The sequence below is a fragment of the Rhipicephalus sanguineus genome, chromosome 11 (assembly GCF_013339695.2).
Source record: "Rhipicephalus sanguineus isolate Rsan-2018 chromosome 11, BIME_Rsan_1.4, whole genome shotgun sequence".
In the NCBI taxonomy this organism is placed as follows: Eukaryota; Metazoa; Arthropoda; class Arachnida; order Ixodida; family Ixodidae; genus Rhipicephalus; species Rhipicephalus sanguineus.
In genome coordinates, this window is record NC_051186.1 from 141,564,991 (window position 1) to 141,579,151 (window position 14,161).

General features: G+C 47.2%; 2 protein-coding genes across 2 annotated transcripts in view; one reads left to right on the forward strand and one right to left on the reverse strand.

Moving 5' to 3' along the window:
• LOC119375462 (muscle-specific protein 300 kDa) overlaps window positions 1-10,680 on the forward strand; it is a gene marked incomplete at its 3' end in the record, with an annotated part of 435,357 nt that extends 424,677 nt beyond the window's left edge. Inside the window, 7 exon segments of the mRNA XM_049411276.1 lie at window positions 7-159; window positions 1,825-1,989; window positions 3,133-3,313; window positions 4,245-4,393; window positions 4,878-5,030; window positions 9,688-9,852; window positions 10,510-10,680. Coding sequence (XP_049267233.1) covers window positions 7-159; window positions 1,825-1,989; window positions 3,133-3,313; window positions 4,245-4,393; window positions 4,878-5,030; window positions 9,688-9,852; window positions 10,510-10,680 — 1,137 coding nt within the window.
• A 55-nt stretch (window positions 10,681-10,735) lies between these two features.
• Window positions 10,736-14,161, reverse strand: part of LOC119375463 (muscle-specific protein 300 kDa) — a gene marked incomplete at its 5' end in the record, with an annotated part of 66,722 nt that continues 63,296 nt past the window's right edge. Inside the window, 2 exon segments of the mRNA XM_037645639.2 lie at window positions 10,736-10,739; window positions 11,797-12,170. Coding sequence (XP_037501567.2) covers window positions 10,736-10,739; window positions 11,797-12,170 — 378 coding nt within the window.

Below are 14,161 nucleotides of genomic sequence, written 5' to 3' on the forward strand. Positions count from 1 at the left end.
GTTCAGGTCTTGGAGCAACGCCTTCTTCAGGAGCAAGCACAAGTTGACAACTTGAAGTCACGAGCCACCGAACTGGCCAAGAGTCACCCGGGCAACGAGCATTCCGAGCCCGCCTTCGAAGCCGTGGAGCGGTTCAAGGATGCGTGCAAGCGTGCAGAGGTAAGCACATTTCAGAGTCATTTTCTACTTCAGCATTGTCAGTGTCTAAAGATGTTAGTAGCACTTGACACAGCAGATAATACACACTCCTTGCAAACTTGCATTTTAGCTTTGTCATTGTCTCAGCTGTAACTGATCTCATAAACTTCACTCCAAGGCAAAAAGCTCTTTTATACTTCTCTTTTTTGTTCACAAACTGCACCAATCCCTTTTGCACCACACTTCTTGCAGCATTTTTATGCCAAGTTCAGCTTCCTTGTAGAGGAAAATTTCAAAATTCTCTTGTCACGTCTCTGTGGTCACCTGCTTTTACATGCTGTAAATTTGTAAATTTTTTTCATCTCCTAGGGTAACTGTCTATACATCAAGCCATAAAACTATGATAAGGTTGTCATGACAGATAAATAATAGTAAATGTAAAATGTTTCTGAAAACAGTGTACCATATAGATTTAGATAAACCCACCAACCGTGTGGCAGTTTGGGCATTTTAGTAGGGATGGGCGAATATTCGGGCGTTTCGAATATTCGAACGAATGTTACAGTATTCGAATTCGCTTCGATACGAATTTAGATTATTCGAAATTTCGAAGTATGCGAAATGAACGAATATATGTATACATTTGACCGCACATAACCCCCTATAAAGGTGGTTTCACTGCAGCGTCTGGTTGCTGTGCCGTGAAACAACTTATCCAGGGGAAATCTGCACTGCCGCGAAGCCACACGTCAAGGTTAAATGTAAATATTTTTTTAAGTTTAAAAGCAAAGCATGTTATATGGGCTTATGTGCACTAAGTATAGTAATTTTTAAATTGCAACGTATTGCATCACTTATAATTTGCACCCTACTGCTATTCAAATCTTGATACTATTCAAGGCTGCTTCCACTTCATTTCAAACCAAAAAAGTGACATTCACTCATGCCTAGTTCCAATCCTTAAAAATATTGTGCAAGGGTCATGACAAAAATGCTCATTTTTCCTAATAATATGTGGCAAATACTATTCGAACTATTCGATTCGAAATTATTCGACCAAATCACTATTCGCTTCGGATTCGCTTCGAACCTCAAATTCACTATTCGCCCATCCCTACATTTTAGTGATCCATTTTTAAGAAAAGTAATAAGTGCAAGTAAAACACAGACGAAAAAAGGCACACATACACACCTGTGTGTATATGTGTGCATGTACATGTGTGTGTTTGTGCACACGCCTTTTTTTCGTCTGTGCTTTCCTCGCGCTTTTACTGTTCCATCAACTGTGATTCTTGTGAGCCAGCTATTGCTTTTTTGGGTGTCGCTTAAGGATCTTCTTGGGTGACATTCAGTAGTTCTTTTGCGCTTCCATCTTATCAGCTGGTTTACTGTAGTTGGTCACTGCTTACCTGTTCAGGGAATCGCTCTTCTGAGAAGTCATCGTTCTCTCCAAAGAAAACAATGTTTTGCCTAGCATTTTATCAACTCGTTTGTTTGTATTCGTCTGTACTGCTGCCCCTCTTTCTCTCATTACTGTGCCCATATTTTGCTTTTCCATGTTTCGTCACACTGTATTCTGTTTAGTTTTGTAAACTTTTGTGTTTTTGTAAGCGCATTTCATGAAAATTCAAACCACACTGCAGTGTCGTTAAAGATTGCTTGTCGTCATCCTTACATCCTGTGCAGAAACTTGTTGAGACCACAGAAAAAGCGTACAGGAGTCACCTAGACTTCAAGAACGCCTGCGACGACCTGGTGTCCTGGCTGCGTCAGCTGAGAGAGAAGGTCCCGCCATTCACCCGCTCACTGAGCGACCGACTCAGCCTCGAGTCGAGCATTTCGGTCTTGGAGGTAAGTGGCTGGAAATTCATTGGATATTGAAAGAGTTTCATTGGAAATGAAGTAAGCTTACATGACAGAGCAAGAATAGGCTTTAGCTTGTAGAAATATGTGCCAGGAAAAGACATTCGATTAGAGCAGAATCTCGTTATGCTCCATTTAACGGGAGTTTTCATTTACTAAGAAAGATGTATAAAGATGGCGCCATCAGATACAAAACCAAACAATTCAGAGGCAGTTGTTACGTTTAAGTGGCAATTCCATTCAAGCAATTTTCGTTTACTGAGGTTCTATTGTAATTTTTGAAGTTGTTTTGCTGGCTGTGCTGTGTTCATGCATGCACACAGCGCTGACTCATTGTATTTTCGTTGCCTTGTAATGCGAGTAGACCGGAGTGCTTTCTTGACCTTTTGTGGTAGGGCTTTACGTAGCAATTGTTTCTAAAATTGCAACTGTGTGTTGGCTTAGTCGTCGTATTGCTTATGCCAAAAACAGATGGTCGCATTGGAAACGGGCGTAGATGTGAGAAAGGAAATGCAACACAAGTGTCTGGGTCATGCTATCCCCTTCCTCAAGTTTACTATACACTCAAACCTCGATATAACGAACTCGGATATAACGAATTATCGGTTATAACGAAGTAAATGAAGAATAGTCTTGTCACAGTGTGTGACCAGTGTTACCAGTGTGTGACCAGTGATACAGTGTTAGAAATAACCGCTTATAACGAATTTTCGGATATAACGAAGTTATTTTCGTCGCAGATGTGACTTTGTTATATAATGAGGTTTGCGTGTAGATACATACCTAGTCTTGCACTGAATTTTAAAAAAAAATGAATTCTTATCAACTAGTTAAGCTTGCTTTTCTCATACTGTTTACCTTTTACCTTTAGTCATCATGCAAAACTGCTCATTCATGTCAATTGGGGGTTTGAGTAGATGGGCGCAGCACTGTTTCAGTCCAGCCGATCACCTTTTAAATGCCAGCCCTCTTTCAGTTTTGCTTGTTGGATTTTTATTTTAGTCAACATAGTCTCTTTTTTTCTGATATAAGAACTTCCGTTTTACGTTAAATGCCTATTTAAGCGTGCCAATGTATTCTCTCACTTGACCGAGAAAAAAAATCAAATGCACTTCTAATTGGCGTCTGTAGGACCTCCTTGCCAAGCGTGCCGAAGGAAACTTGAAGCTTGACGCAGTAGTCGCTGCTGCCGAGGCGACAAAGGCTTCCACGTCAGAGCCTGGCATTGCTCTCTTGGACAACCAAGTCTCTGCTCTCAAAGGAGACCTCACAAGCCTCTTTGATGAGATTTCAACCACAAAGGAAAAGCTGGGTGAGTCGACATTGGCAAGCTTCATGCAAGTAGTTAGTCAAAATATATCATGTTTATTAACACTGCACATACAGGTAAGCAGTTATGCTTTGTCGGCATCATCTCGTGGATGTCTGGCTATGCATCTTTTATTTTGTCTTTCATTAAACCACGTGTCAAAGTTTCATGCAGACGTGAGAGCTTTCATTGTCTGGCGTGATGCTGTGAAAGTAGAACTAAAAGACTCCTTTTAGCCAGCGCTACCTTTCACTTGTTAATGCTTCGTTCATTTATTCAGGAAAGTGAGTGCACATCATAGGCGTGACATGTACATGTCACACCTGTTTGACAATGCAGGTAGGCAGAGATGATGAGAGGGTTAAATTGTGAACAGTTTAGTGGACGAACCCAAGATACCGCAACATGGTGGCTGCAATAACAGAAGCAGTTAACATAATCGAAACCAACGACGGCAGTCACATCTTACTGTTTTGTTATAAATGCATAGTCACATGATCACAGTGCATTCGCAGTGACCACATAAATCTGAGGACATCCTGCAAACGTAAGTCTACAGTTAAAGAGGTGAATCTAGTCAGCTTGTCTGTCTGAAAAGAATGTCTAAAATGTGCAAGTGCTGCATTATTGGGAGTGTTGGTTGTGTGACAGCAGAACTCTGATTGTAGTGGCTACAAGAAAAGATATGTGGCTATAATACACATCTAAAACTAGTTTAAGCTATCCTCGTCATAACGAAGATGCGTCAGGGAATAGGGACTTCATTGCATTCAGCATTCTTTATAAAGTTATGTCATTCCTCTGTTATAGGGGTGAGAGAATTTTTTATTTATTTCGTTATATTCGCGTTCGTTATATCGAGGTCCTACACAAAGCTTAGTAACGTGCCAGAGTTTAGAAATTAATTTGTGTTTCTTTTGCTCGCCCACCATAGGCACCACATGCGCTCAGCTGCGGGAGTTCCGCGAAGAGTACGAGCACATGAGTGAGTGGCTACAGCTGATGGAAGACGACATCAAGAACCAGCGGACACTGCTGTGGCCCACGCTGGAGGAGAAGAAGAAGGCCTTTGAGACAGCACAGGTGTGTGTCCTTGAGTCCTTGTGTCCTGATGCTTGTTTGAAAGGACACTAAAGAGAAAAAAATGATTTTACTTGTATGAGCAAATTACTGAAAGCACTACTCTTGCTGCAATAAGATGCTTGGTAAGCCAGGAAATGTTCCTCTCCTTTTCTCCATCATTGAAATTTTTGTCCACCATGCGATACCTAGCATTACTAAAACACAAGACAACATCCACCCGCCCAGCGTCCACTACCCCCAAAAAAAAAAATTCGTTCTGGGCCATTGCTTAAGGTTCTGGCACTAACTTGCCGTGACGTCGTAGATTGAGTTGTCTACTAAATTTTAACTTTCACGAAACTTACTCCACCTTGAGGATTTCTGCAGAGCTGATTCGCTATTTTATATCAGGACTCACATTTATGGACAAGTTCCATGCATAGGACACGTCTTGCCAGCCTGATTCATTGTCGGTTGACCTTCTTGTGGTTGATGTGTCACGCAGGGTCTGGTGGAAGAGCTTGAGAAGGGTCACGAGACCCTGGACAGGGTGACCTTACTCGCCCAAGGCCTGCTGACCTCGCACCTGGACACCTACATCCGCAACCAACTCACGCTGGTCAGCTCACGATACCAAGTCACTCTCAACTTGGCCAAGGTAAGAAAAAAAGTCACAGTTTCGCCACAACGGCAAAGCAATGAATGCGATAGCGATAAATTGGAATGTAACGTGAAGAACGGAAATCAGCTCGAAATTGCCAGTGCGTCGCTCGAGCCCAAAGGACGCACGAAAAGAACGCACACAGGACGAGCGCGAACTACATGATGCGTCACAGCTCTACACTTGAAGCGCACTGCTCAAACATAAAGCAGGACGCACGAAACAAGCAAACAGGTACACACAGGACGAGCGCGAACTAAATGTTGCAGTTGTTACTTATTTCTGTTTGAACAGCGCACTCCTTTCGCAAACGTGGTCGCTGCAGCGAGCGAAGTGACCTTCGCACGCTCTGTGACTTTAGCGCGGACATCGCGGGGAAAGCACAAGACATACAACTCCCCGCTCCACCCCCCCGGCCGGCCCCTTCTTTCCTCGAGATAAGCGCACGAAGGCGACCACGCCCTGTAGGGCGAAGAGCAACAGCGTTCGCAGGAGCGGGGCGACGATCTTTAAAGCGCGCCACGCGCGCACATCGCGCCATCTATGTGGTGACTAAGAAAGCATGCTGAAGTAAATGGTGTATATAAATAGCTCGCCATTAGCAGGCTGAAAGACGGTACTGTTCGTGGCCTAACCGTCTAACGCCACGCGCTGCAAAGCGAGAGGTCGCCCGTTTGGTTCTGCGCGTCGGAAAGTTTTTCTGAATTATTTTTCTTTGTGGCTTTTATATATATATATATATATATATATATATATATATATATATATATATATATATATATATATATATATATATAGACATATACATATACGGTGTAGGCTTGTGCGAATATTCGAACGAATAATACAGTATTCGAATTCGCTTCGATTCGAATTTAAATTATTGAAAATTTCGAAGTATTCGAAATGAACGAATAAGTGTAATTAGTCCGTTTATAACACCCCTGTAAAGGTGGTTTCACTGCAGTGCAGGGGTGTTATATCGTGAATACACCTTTTCAGGAAAAATCCGCACTGCCGCGAAGCCCCACTTTAAGGTTAAATGAACACATTACGCTCACATCGATTCATCATTTCTTAAGTTTAAAAACTTGTTATACCGGCTTATATGCTCCAAGTATAGTAAATTTTAAAATGTAACATATTTTTCAGGTTATCATTTGCATTCTACAGAAAGCCAAATCCTGCTACTATTCAAAGTTGCTTCCACTTCCTTTGAACCAAAAAGAATGACATTTGCACATCCCTTGTTACAATTAAAAAAAAAAAACGTTGTGCAGGTTGGTTGGGTCATGACAAATATGCTCATTTTTCTTTATAATACAGTAGACTCCCGTTAAGACGAACTGGAAGGGACCGCGGCCATCTGTTCGTCTTATCAGAAGTGCCCCCAAAAAGAGACATGCTAACATGCCAAGTGCATCCAAATATGTTACTTGAAAACACTGAATGGAGTAGACTTACAATGGGGGGCAAAAAGACACGAAAAAGCATTTATTTGGCTCATCTAGATAAAGACTATGCCTTCAAGCAGAATACACGAATCTTACGAGCACCCGATTTCGTGTGTTCAAAAATAAAAAATGCTCGTGAAGATATTTGCTACCACGTTTTAATGATAAAACTGTGACACGCTCCTATGTTGACGATTAGAAAAAAAAAATTAAGAGACAAGCACTACTTTCCTTCAAAGAATGTAAAATTTACTGTCCTGGCAGTTCGTTTTCTTCTGTGAGCCTGTTTTGCTGGCTCTAAGATCACTTCTGGATACGCCTCGGTCGCGTGCTCTTGCCTTGACAAAGTCATTATACACTGAGTTGCTTAAGAAAGTCTGCAAGGTTTTCTTCGAGGTCCGGATATTTTCCCGTTTTCGGCCCGTAGTAACTTTTCCTGATCGACGTGCAGCTGAAGATATCCCATCGGGCTACTCACGGTCACAAGCCTCGCCACGAAAAAGACACGACGCAGCTATATTCACTGTGCAAAATAGCCTTCCTTTGTCGTGCGCTTCCATAATCAAAATGGCTCATCACAATTTGCACTTCACTGGGAACAGATCGAACGCGCACAGGTCCTACGCGAACCAACGCTAATTGACCACAAAATACATGTGCTCGGCCGCCATTGTGTGATGGTGATGACAATGCACCTGACCCCTCTGACGGGACTGCGCCGCGATCATGGTTTCGGTTTCGTACTCGATTGTAATGCACAGGTCATTTTTGTTCCTGTTGTCGCTTTCTTTTTTTTTTTTTTTCCCCCACTCCCCTTGCGTTTGCCCCTCTGACCATGGCGGAGGGGCGCCAAGCTCTTGTGTTCTTCTGTTCTCCTTTGTACTCCAGCTGGGAAGCCGAAGAACGGGGGGGGGAATACAAAAGGACGCAATGGCTTGGGGGTCCAAGTTGTAAATCCCCCACTCTTTTTGTTGCTTTCTTTGCTGATAAGGCCCACACCTCCCCCACCCACAGGCTGGGGGTGAGAGGGGGATACCGGCTTTATCCGCTGACCCGTCTTCTTCGTTTATCTCGCGCCCTCCGCATCGCGATTTGCTTCGCGTCTTTGCTCCAGGAAGTGCTTTTTTTTTCATCTTTTTTGCTTTTTCTCAGTCGCCTGAATGCCCCACCAAGACTGCAGTGTTCGTTTCGCAGAATCGCTAGCGTTGTTGATCGTCGCGAAAGTTCGTCTTAACAGAAGAGTACAGTTGGGCGGTTCGTCTTAAAGGGGTCATGAAGCACCCCTTGGGCTGATTGAAAAAACACATCCTGCGGAAAGCTGACACGGCTATGAACTGCTCTGCCAAATATTACAGTCGTGCGCGCCGCGTAATGGCCACAAAGCGGAGCGCGAAGTTGCCGTTTCCCCAGGTACCCTCTTTTCAAACAGAGGCCGGTTCTCACTCTCGTCGGTGGGCGGGGCGTCTGTCCGCTGTACGTCGCAAGAGACATAGCATGCTTATTGGCCGATAGCCGACGTAAATCGAGAGCGGCGTTCGGATCAGATGCGCTTCTTGCCGCGGGGTGCCGCCACTTTCCGGCGCCGCACTCCTCAGTACACGGTAGCCGCACTCGCGCAAGCGAATCACAGCGGGAGAGCGATCGCGTTTCATGACGCGCGCTGGCGTAACTTCTTTCCCCCATGCCATCCCTCCCTGTCTAGCTTCCAGTGCACTCGCCGGCACGAGAAAAGAGAGAAAGCGCTGGGAGCGTGCGCCAAACCCCGTAACTTTGCTGATTCTTGACGGATTCGAGAAATTTTTGCGGCAATCGATTCGGGAGGCAGTACACTCCGATACTGAGGCCATTAGATTATTACTTGGAAAAGTGGTTCATGACCCCTTTAAGCGAATTTTTTTTTGCATTGAGTCTATGGGAAACCAAACAAATGGTCCCGTGTTGTTCGGTATAAGCGAGAATTTGTCTTAACCGAGTTCGTCTTAACGGGAGTTCACTGTATGTGATATACACTATTCGAATTCGATTCAAAATTATTCGACCAAAATCACTATTCGCTTCGAATTCGCTTTGAACCTAAAATTTACTATTCGCACAAGCCTAATAGGGTGCATGACGGCGGCGACAGCGACGGCAAAAATCAGCCGACACTGTCCATATAATTGCTATCGCAAGAAAAGCTGTCCTCAATGCTGCTTACATGTTTTCTTGGTGGAAAGTCATTGCAGGCCTTTTCAGGCGAGCAATCGAGAAATAGTTCTGCAAAATGTTCTACGAACTTCATGTGGAAAACAGAAAATGAACTTGTGCAATAGGCCGCAGTGGTACAGTGGTTACGGTGCTCAGCTGCTGACCCAAAGGTTGCGAGTTCTATCCCAGCGGCAGTGGTCATATTTCGATGGAGGTGAAATGCTAGAGGCCCATGTACTTAGATTTATGTGCACGTTAAAGAACCCCAGGTGGCCAAAATTTCTGGAGCCCTCCACGACACTGTGCCTTATATGGTAGCTTTTGCACGTAAAACCCCAACAGTTAATTATTATTAGGATTATACATTCGTCTTTCTTCACAGTGTTTATTTTTAGTAGAATAGCTATGTAAAAGCAGGAGTTGCATGTGTAAGATGGTGCTTATGCCACACAACTGACAAGAATTCGTGCTTACTTTTATCATGCATTTAGCTTTAAGGCACATTTAGTTTTATCCATAGGGACTCACACTGGTGCAATAGTACATGGTCTTTGATGCACACCTGAATCAATGCAGGTCTGCATTGCAATGCAATGCAAGTAATTGCAGGTCTGGTAGTAGCTACATGGGAATTTTTCGAGCACATTTGACTTTCACCTCTCTGTGCCTATGCACATTTTGCACTTTGATTGCACTCAAGCAGTTAAGTGCAGGCTTTGCTTCAGGGACTACTACCTCAATGTGCTGTATGCCAGGGGCATCAGCCTCGGCTTTGGATATGGGTGGTCTGTAAGTAGTGCCTAGTTACAGATTCCAATTGTGCTTTGTTGGGATCAGAGAAGAGCGTCCCTGCAACAAGCATTGTTTACTGTCTGTGGTCCTCTCAGCACCCAGTCTGTCTGCTCTATCTTGTCTCGTCCAGTGGGCCAGCGCTGTTCTCAGCTGATTGCGAACTAACTGTCAATTAGTCCATCATTCAACCTTTGCTATTCATTTCTGTCTCTGTTCTGTAGGATCTCCTCGGAAGGGCACGCGATGTCTACAACCAGCACGAGCAGTATCGCACGGCCGTGACAGCCGCTCGGGAATGGATGGACACCATGGCTGCTTCCTTGGCCGAGTGTTCTGTCCCGACCACTGGCAAGAGCGATGTGGAAGCACAGCTTGCCAAAGTGCAGGTACAATACCAGAACGTTTTCAGTTTGCCTTTACTTTTGCTTTTCATTTCTCGCGTACCATGTGAAGTATGGACAAATGGTAAATGAGAAGACATGGTGAAAAATAAGAGAAAAGTGACACCCATGCCTATTTTTTCTATGCTATTTGGAAATTTTGAAACCTGACTGCTAGAGGCAGTTAAGTGTAGATTTTTGAGGAGAGAATAGAGCAAGCGTGTATAGTTTCATTTTCTAACTAAAAAAAGTGCACTGAAAGATTGGAAGGTGAAGAAAGGCATGTACACAACATAAATGTAAGGAAAGGATTGCATTGTGTCCAAAAATAAGTTAGAACATGATATGAGTGCTGACTTTTGTCAATAGTTATACGTGTTTCCTATAAGCATAAACATGTCACAAAACTAAGCGCAAAAACTTAGATACGATAGAAATGACGCTATGCCGGCGGCGGGATGTTCTTGGCATGAAAGCCCAGAAAGAGTGGTCTTCATGCAGCATCAGCAAGTCACCCTTTCACTTCAGTGAATCCTGAGGAAGTTTTATAAGTTGGGACAAAGTGACCTACTAGTCCTTGGCGTGATTCATTCTTTTACCGGAATGTGCGTACAATGTTCGAAATAAATCCTCGTTTTGATTGCTTTTTTTTCTTGTATGCAGGGTATGGTGAGGAAACAAGACGAAGGTAATGCCCTGGTGCATGCCGCTCTCACAGCTGGCGAGAAGACCCTTAGGGGCACGCACACATCCGGCAAGGCCCCACTCAACCAGGAGATGCAGGAGCTCCAGAAGCAGTGGGATCGCCTCGTGCTCAAACTCTCCGATGCCAAGGTAAGTTGGCAACTTAGCGTAAGTAGCGTAGCGATTTGCGCGAGTTTGTGTATCTTCATCTTGTAATACAGTGCAAACACACAGGGACACAGGAAAAAAAAACAAGAGGCATGAAAAACACACGGAAAATGGAAAAGCGGATTTGTGTCTGTTTTCTTCTGTGTTTTTGTGTGCTTGCATGGTACAGTGAAATCTCGGTATACGAACTTCAGGGGACCGCGGAAAAATGTTCGTTATTCTGAAAGGTCGTTATAGCGAAAGCCCAAAAATTTACCATAACAATAGAATTTCAGTAACGCAAACGTCCTACCTTTGCAACGGTACGTCCTTGAACTCGTTTCTCAAACAATGCACATGTTGAGGGGGTCCGCTCTACGCACGGCTGGTGCAGAAGCCTAGCTCCGGTCCCAGCCGCAAATAGTCGTACCGTGTCAACGTCCCCTTCCCGTAGCGCGCGTCATCGCAGCTACGAAGGGTTCGGGCGAATAAGGCAACAGGCTAGCACAACAAACAACACTTTATTGCTACGTTAGCAATAACGCGTAAATGTCGCGTAGAGGGATAGTCCGCTCTAGTAGAAAACAAAGGGTATGGCTTACACCTTCGGTCGATGTTCGGCTCGCGGAACTTGGGGCGGTGAGGTGTTACCTCGCTGGTCAGCAGGGCACGAGAGAGCGTCTCTCTGCCTGGTCGGCAGTTTTGTTCACCTCCCGTGTCCCTCCCCACCGCGAGGGTTGATTCCCTCGCAGGGCGAGTTCCCTTTCCCGCGAGCCGGGATGCGAGGATTAGCGCGAGGAGTAGCGGGAAAGAAGGGGTTGTCCGGAAAGGGCGACTGTGCTCCTCTCCTAGTGGTTCCTTCGCTCCCGCTGTCAGTTCCCGATCGCGCCTGCCTTAAGGAAAGGAAATGGGCGCGCGTGCTCTCCACATCCTCCTCCCCTTAAGAAAGCCCTCGGACGACAGAGACTGCACCATGAGGTAATATTTTGTTATTCCTCATCGAGAAAGGCTAGGACGGATCGGTCCAGGTCCGTGCCCTCCTGCGGTCGGCCCTCTGCCGTGGGTGTCGCCGGTGCCCCCACTGGCGTCGCCGCTGCCTCCGAAGTAGCCACCACTGGCCTCGTTACGGTCTTCGCTGCCGTGCCACCTTGCGTCATGGCTTCCCCAGTCGTCGCCTCCGCCGTCACTGCTGCGGTAGGTCTGGCCTGCTCCTGCAGCCCCGTGGTCCGGACCGCGTCTCCTTGGGTCCCGCCTCTCTGGTCGTTGGTGGTGATTGAGAGGAGCGAGTCAGCGAGGCGTTTCATTCCAGGCGGCCTCTCCAGCATGGTTCGGGCTCCTCCGGTCTGGCGGGGCTCGGGGTTTTCGGCGTGCTGCGCCGTGGCCTTGAGGGAGCATAGGCCATCGGGGTGTCCACACAACCCTGGCACGTCCTGGTGGCTGCGGCCCCCAGGCAGCTGGCTCTCCCAGTTCGGTTGGCGTTGGTCTTCGGGCCTCTTGTGTGGAGGCCGGGCGGTGAGGCGATGGGGTAGCGTGGAAGTGGCGGCGTGATGTACCGGTCGATCTCCAGTCAGGCGTCCATGCCGATGCTTGCCGGTGGTGGTGGGGCTGCGACAACGACGACGTAATGTGGGTGTGGGCTCGCCGTGAGGAGGCGGTCTCCTCTCCGAGCCGTCCCGACGGCACCTATTTCCCTTTTGCTTATCCAACATGCAGAGTTGTCTCCGCCTGTTTCGCAAGAAGTACCGCGGCTCAGGGCTTTTCACTCGGTTCGAGCGTTCTCAGCCGCCGCCTGCGGCTCGAGGGGGACTGATAGTCGTCCCCATGCTCCTCCCGTGACACGTAGCGTTTCAAGTCGCATACGTGCACTGGTCCGCCGCTCGGTTTGCCTTTCATGTTCGCGAGCCGATAAACAAGCGAGGAAACCTTCTCTCGCACTCGGTACGGCCCGGACCATTTCGGTGCCAGCGAGGCTGCAAACTGTTTGCTAGCGTCGCTAAGAACATGATGGCGTCGCAGCACCAGAATCGCCCACTTCGTAGTGTACGTTCCGATGCGAGCGGTCGTACTGCGCCTTCTGTTGTGCCCTAGCAGTGCCGAGATGACTGCGTGCTTTACGTAAACTTCCGCTAGCTTCTCGCGCAACTGCGCTGCGTATTCAGCTCGTGCTGATGACGCCACTGGCACTCCACTGCGATCCGCGAGTACAGACTCCATCGGATCGGCAGTTCTCTCCCAGGTTTTAGAAAAGAAGGCGCATACCCAGTCGAGCGGTTCACAGTCGATCGCAACGCAAACCCGATCTCTGGAAGGTAGGTATCCCAGTCCTTGTGCCTTTCAGAGAACGCGACAAGCATGTGCTTGATGTTGCGATTAACTCGTTCCGTGGGGTTCGACTGAGCCTGGTAGGTGGTTGTTTTCTTGTGCTTAATGCCAAGCGCGGCGCACGTGTCAACAAACACCTTCGCAGTAAAATAAGACGCGTTGTCTGTTATCAACTGCTCAGGGAAACCAAACCTGGTGAAAACCTCCATCAACTTATCCAAGATCACACGAGCCGTCAGCTTTCTAAGGGGGAAAAGTTCTACCCACTTAGTGAAGTGATCCGTGATCACCAGCAAGAATTTGTTTCTGCTAGGAGTTGTGGGGTACGGTCCCATTACGTCACATGCCGCGATTTGCCAGGGAGTCTGGCTGTGATCGGCTGCATGAGGCCGGGCGGTCGTCCGCCTCGGGGCTTGACGCTTTGGCACACGTGGCATGAACGGGCGTAACGAATCCACATCCCGCTTCATGCCTGGCCAGGTAGCGAGGCGACACAACTTAGCATAAGTCTTAGGGCCGCTCGCATGCCCAGCAATGCACGAGTCATGAAAGTAGCGAAGCAGTGCTCCTCTCAACTTGCGCGGTATAACGACCTTGAATGACTCACTTGTGTCATCGTCGGATGGGATGTACCTCAGCAGGACGCCATCAGAATCCAGCAGATAAGAATCCAGCGCGCTCACAGCATTACCAGCTGTTTGCCGAGCGCTCCGCACCGACAGCAATACCAGCTGCCCCCGTGTGCGCGGTGGCCTCGCCACCCGGCTCCCGGAGCCCGTCGAACACCTTTCGACAAAACGGATCTTTCTGCTGAGCTTCTAACAGCTCCCTTCTGCTGAAAACAATCCCCCGCGCTAACAACAGCCTCTACGTGGTCACGCTCGTGCCTTGAACTGAGTTTGTTCTACTGTTTCGTGTAGCGCTACTTCGAGTGTCTCGCTCACAGTCCGTTCCGGGTCAGTCTCGTGACGGACTGGAGCACGCGATAGTGCGTCGGCCGCGGCATTGTTCTTGCCCTTGCGGTAGCGTACGGTGAAGTCGTAACGCTGCAGAAGCAATGCCCAACGAGCCAGGCGGCCGCTTGGTTCGTTCAAGCGCCTCAACCACGTGAGCGCCATGTGGTCCGTCTCAATAACAAACGCCACTCCGTCGATGTAATAGT